The 6,000-nt window shown below is 41.0% G+C and overlaps 1 protein-coding gene across 1 annotated transcript in view; it reads right to left on the bottom strand.

Annotated features, from left to right (window-relative positions):
- The window catches only part of LOC102869886 (cytochrome b5 reductase 4-like), a 154,380-nt gene that overhangs the window by 49,853 nt on the left and 98,527 nt on the right, over positions 1–6,000 (bottom strand). The window contains exon 11 of the mRNA XM_006892163.1: positions 5,391–5,513. Within this exon, the coding sequence (XP_006892225.1) occupies positions 5,391–5,513 (123 nt within the window). The remainder of the gene's footprint in view (positions 1–5,390; positions 5,514–6,000) is intronic.

Here is a 6,000-nt window from a genome sequence, read left to right as displayed (position 1 = left end):
GAGTTTAGGGCTGTTGTACATAGGGTCACTATGAGTCGCAGGCGACTCGACGGCACATAACAACAACAACAACAACATCACTAATATCATACACTTGCAAAATTCTGCTGACGATTATCCAGAAACGACTTGAACAGTACACTGACAGAGAACTACCAGAAATATAGTTGAGTTCTGAAGAGGTCATGGCACTAGAGACATTATTGCCAATGTCAGAGGGATCTTGGTAGAAAGGAAATAGAACAGAAGAATGTCTATCTGGGTTCACGGACTATGCAAAGGCATTTGACTGTGTGGATCACAATAAATTGTGGCAAACCTTGAGGAAAATGGAATCCCAGAACACTAGATTGTGCCTATGCAAAACCTATACTTGGACCTGGAAGCAATCCTCAGAAAAGAGCAAGGAAACATCACATGGCTCAAAATCAGGAAAGGAGTCTGTCAGGGATGCATCCTGTCTCCTACCTTTTCAATCTATATGTAGAACAGATTATTTGAGAAGCAGGGATTTATGAGGAGGAATGTGGCATCAAGAATGTTGAAGACTCATCAACAACCTACATTATGTAGATGACACAACCTTGCTTGCTGAAACTAAAGAAGACTTGAAGCACTTGCAAAAGATGAAGGACCGTAGTCTTCAAGATGGATTGAAACTCAATATCATGAAGACAAAGATTCTCACCACTGGGCCAACTGGCAGCACCATGATAGATGGAGAAGAGATTGAGGTTGTTAACAATTTCAGCTTGCTTGGCTCCACAATGGACACTCTTTGCACCAGCAGTCAGGAAATCAAAAGACACATGCACTGGGAAAATCTGCCTTCAGGGACCTCTCCAGAGTTCTGAGAAGCAACGATGTCAGCCAAGAGACAAGGTGTGCCTGATCCAAGTCATGTTCTTTGCAGTTACTTGGTATGCATCAGAGAGCTTGACAATGACTAAGGAAGATTTGATGCCTTTGAGCTATGGTGCTGGAGAAGAGTCTTGAACATACCATGGACTGCCAAGAAAACAACTAGGTCTGTTTTGGAGAGGGTCAAACCAAGTTACTCTTTGGAGGCTAGGATTTTAAAGCTCACATACTTTGGGCATGAGGCCAGGTGGGACCGGTCCTTGGAGAAGGACATCATGCTTGGAAGGGTGGAGGGACAGTGCAGAAGAAGACCCCCAATGTAATGAGGCAATGGAGGTAGGTGTGCAGGAGTCAGTGAGATTTGCTCAGGACAGGGGAAGCTTCAGAGTTATTATACATAGGGTCACTATGAGTAGCAGGCCACTCGACAGCACATAAGAACACAACAACACTGGGAAGGAACATCAGCTTCAGCCACTGTGCTAATCCAAATTGCAGGTTGTAAAAGCAGTCTAGCAAGTGTTTCCCCTTTAGTCCCTTCCCATTCATGTTGGGCAAGGTTACATAGGTACATCAATAGGCTATCTCAAGCCTAGGCAGAATGTATATCACTGTTAACCAAACTTTTGTAAGATGGAGTGAAGGTACAATCCACTCCATCAGACCTTTAGGAATTTTTGCATATAAGTTTAAGGATATTGTTACAGGTCTTTGCTCAGGAATCTCTCTTGTTTCTGGTCCTCAAAGCTGCATCCCTGGACCTGGGACTATCTGGCAAGAAACAGTCTTAGATAATATAAAGAAGAATTGTATAGTAGTACCAGCATCTTTCCCTACACCTTCTTCACATATCCTTGGGGAACATAGTAATCTGTAGAGGGGTCAACCCTCTTTAGCTTCTCTCTAATTAAGTGTGAGTACACACTCTTGAAGGCAGGTAAGCCAGCCTTTCATACCCTTATTCCCCAGTTTTAGATAACAAATGTTTGGACTACCCATTCTAATTCTCTATCAGATCTTAACTTTGAGGGTGGCAGGCAACAGGGCATGTCCATTTAATATGCTGTTTCTTGGTCCACTGCTGCACTATGTGGGTATAACGCGTGTTCCTTGGTCTGAGAAAATATAACTTGGTGGCCCAACTTGTAGAGTATCTTCTGTTCCAGTCCCTTAATAGTATTTTTGGCATTATCACTGGTTATAGTATATGCTCAGTGTGGAGTAAGTATCTAGTCCTGCAAGAACCCATTCGTAGCCACAATGTGCTACTTGCCCCATATATTTAACCTGGCAATTATCTGCAGGGCCTTCCTCCCTGGGAATCTGTCCCATAGCTATGTGCAACTTGCTGCTTTCTTGCTGTCAAGAAAAGTAATCTTTATTGGTAGGGAGGGAGAAAGAGGAATATGTCTAGCTTCAGCCCATCTCTGCATTGCTGCAGCATTCCCATGTCCACTCATTTCATGGACCCAGTAGGCCACTGCAAGGGAATGTACCCGCTGCTGAGTGTCCACCTGCTGAGTTGTTCAACCACCTTGTAATCCCGGCAGGGGATTTTCTGATGGACACTAACAAGTCTAGCTCTAATGTACCCCTCCCTAAATTACCAGAGTGCTTTAGATCCACGCCCCACCCATGTCCCTTTAATAGTCCAGTCTTCCATGCCCCATTTGCATTACCTTTATGGCTAAGCCATTAGCCGCTGCCCATGAATCACTGAAAATTCAAACATACGAACTCTCACCATTGCTCAATTCCTCAGTTAGGAAGACCACTATGCAGATCTTTTCTTGCCTTCCTCAATCAGGGTTTTCCCATCTGCTGTTATTAATGTGGTGATTTTCGACACCAAATGTTGACCCCAGACGCTGGAACTGCCATCTGTGAACCAAGCAGCTCTTTGATGATCAGCAGGAAGTTGTGCACATGGCACTATCTAAGTGACAATGGGCTCTGGCAGCCTCTCTGGATGTTCCAGGGTAGGACCAATGGGAAAAGAGGCTTCTTGCTCCTAGAAATGGGTTCTTCCCTGAATTCCCCCAGTAGCTTGCTCTTGGATGAACCATTTCTATGTTATTACAGAGCTGGTTTGGGCACCACCACCTTTATTAGAATGCTTCTCCAAAAGCAGCCATGGCGTGATGGGTATTTCAGGTCTCATTTATGTTCTTCTGTCATTGAAGCAATCTCAACCAATGCCCAATAGCAAGCAAGTCACTCCTTCAAATGGCATGTATCATATAGCAGTGTCAGGAAATTTCCTTGTCTAGTGGCTGCTGAAGGCAGCCTTCTCAGGTTTTTGCCATAAGCTCCAATCTTCATAAGCACAGGTGGCAGATACCTCGAGAATTATGTCTGAATGTGAATCATAAAGGCCTAGTGAAAAGGAGCAAGAGACTGCTTTGTGTATTTCAGTCTTAGCCTTGTGCTGCTCAGGCACCTATTCAAACACATTTCAATTTTCTTTTGAGTAACTTTATGGATGAGAGCTGACAACATTACAAGATGCCCTCCAAAATCCAAACAGATCAATCAACTGTTGGGCCTCTTGTTTAGTCTTGGGAGCTGGAAGTGATAGATTATCCTTGATTGCCTAGGTGGCTCTTGTCCAAGTATTTACTCTTTGAGCTGGGCCCTGGATTTTTGTTGGACTTACCAACCAACCTCTGTTGGTCATGTAGGCAAGCATTATTTTCAAATCATCCCTAGGCTATCCCTAGCCTAGTCAATACATAATGACACAGCTTCTTCAACTGTTGCTTTGTTCTCCAGTAACAAAGCCAAACAAGGTGCCCCAGTTGGAGGTGCCCCCATGATAACCATCTCTGCTATGGCCTCTGTAAGAGGCATATTCATTGGATGCCATAATAGAACATTATCACTAGAACTCTATCAAGCTAATTGTCCCCTCTGGGGTGTTAACTCTGTCCTTGTAGGACTTTGTTCAGTTCTCGTATCACCCATCTTAATTCCTACATTCTTTTCCCTTACATTTGTTGTGACTAGGGATAGGAGAAACCAAGGAATTTTAAGTTTTGCTCTCTCCTTATCACTCTGTATTTCTGTATGCATCCAATTTACACGCTGCCATACACTTTCATGCTTAGAAACACTTTTTTTTTTTCGATGTATTACCGTCATTTGCAGCAACGTGTTAACGAGCTTCTTCAGAGTTACACTAATTCATATTAATGAGGAACTTGTGCCTTGGTAAACTGATTGCAACACAATAGCTGCATTAATCCATGAGTGTTCCTTATTCCATCCAGAAACCAAAGGTGTCTCATTCTCTTGTTGACCCCTTTTTTCTCCAGACACATGTTACAGAGAGTCTGGACTTTTGTAGAGAACCTAACTACTCTGACACCAACTGTATTAATAATTCATTTGGCTGAGTCACCATTGTCCCAAATGCTCAATTTGCTATCTAACTCCCTGTTTACTATATCAACAGCCTCTCCTTTGTTCAGTTTCCTTGCTCCTCTATATCCCTTGAGTTCAGTGGTTCACTAGAAGATCTCCCAGAGACTCAGATCTATCAGGGGAATGACTCACACGACTGTAGGTATGCAGATGTGTTTTGCAAAGACTGGTGATCATTGTAGGCTATCAGTTCCAGAACAGCTGGAAAGACAGGTGTTCCATGAGCTTACAAAAGCCACTAGTAGGGTGGGACTTGAAGCCCTACCTTAATCCTTTCTTCTTAATACAATAAATACTTCAGCACAAAATAAACAGTTAATGACTGTCTAGAAAAGACATTCTGAATGATGAACCTTTGCTGTAACATATAGTAAAGTAAGAAATGGATTCTTTATGCATTCAGCTGTGGTGCTGGAGAAGAGTGCTGAATATATCATGGACTGCCAGGAGAACAAATAGTTTCATCCAAGAGAGGGTGAAACCAGGCTGCTCCTTGGAGGCAAAGACTCTGAGGCTTTGTCTGACATACTCTGGCATATTGCAAGGAAGGACCAGTCCTTGTAGAAGGATATCATGCTTGGAAGGGTGGAGGAACAGAGAAAGAGAGGGAGACAATCAATGAGATGGACTGATTGAGTGACTAGGGTAATGAGGATAGATGTGTCAAAGATAGTAAGTAAGATTGGCACAGGATAGAACAGGTTTCAGGGCTGTTGTACGTAGTGTTGCTATAAGTCTCAAGTGACTCAACTGCACATAACAACAACATGCATTAAAACAACATTCCTAATTTTTTAAAAAAAATCAACAACCAGGCATGGCATAAAATTAGTTTCTGAATCTTTAATAAATGAAGGAGCAAATGAGTGGACAATAGTCTAAGCAAATGTACTTCACCATTCAAGGCAGTATTACCTAATAATAACTGTGAGGCCTACGCATTAGATAGCAGAGCCTGAAATTAACTTTTGAAATACAACTACCTACAAGTACACATAAAGGCAACTTCAGCTCAACCAAAGTGGCCTTGTAACTGGTACAAATGAGTCACTAAAACAAAATTTTCCCAAACAACAAACTTCAAAACAACAGCACCACATACATACCTGTATCTTTCTTTGGAACAAATGAATTGTGGTTCTCCAGAGGATGACCCAGATATTCCCAAGAAGCATTCTTTTTTTTCTTCAGGACAATCTCTATTTTTCCCACATTCTCAACAATTTTCACTGAAAAGAAAATAAATTCCACTTGTATTCACTGATATTAAATATAAGATTTCATTTTAAAACTAATCTTTCTCAAACAATCCAAAAGTCCAACCTGATATGATATTGATCTTTAGTAGGGTAAATATTTGTCCACATATCCATGACACTGTTACACAGCCTTAGATAATGGTAAATTATCTAAGTGCATTTTTAAATCAGATTAATTTCTGTCAAACTAATTTATCAAAGATCAAGGAAATATGGATTCTTTGTGTGTTTTTTCCTTCATTGGGGAAAAGAACTTCCGATGTCTTTGATATTATACCACATTATTTTAGAAAATGAAAAATATTATCTAGAAATACCTTTTTATATATTTATCATACTTATAAAATTTAAAATATTTACATTTTAAACACGGAAATGAAAATATTATCTAGAAATAGCTTCATTAAAGTTCAAACAAAGCCCTGACAAGTAATTAATATACAACTAGAAAAAATTA

The sequence above is a fragment of the Elephantulus edwardii genome, unplaced genomic scaffold (assembly GCF_000299155.1).
Source record: "Elephantulus edwardii isolate Elephantulus edwardi_28Jun2011 unplaced genomic scaffold, EleEdw1.0 scaffold00111, whole genome shotgun sequence".
In the NCBI taxonomy this organism is placed as follows: domain Eukaryota; kingdom Metazoa; phylum Chordata; class Mammalia; order Macroscelidea; family Macroscelididae; genus Elephantulus; species Elephantulus edwardii.
The sequence above is the reverse complement of the archived record's forward strand: the minus strand, read 5'-3'. Positions and strand labels throughout refer to the sequence as shown.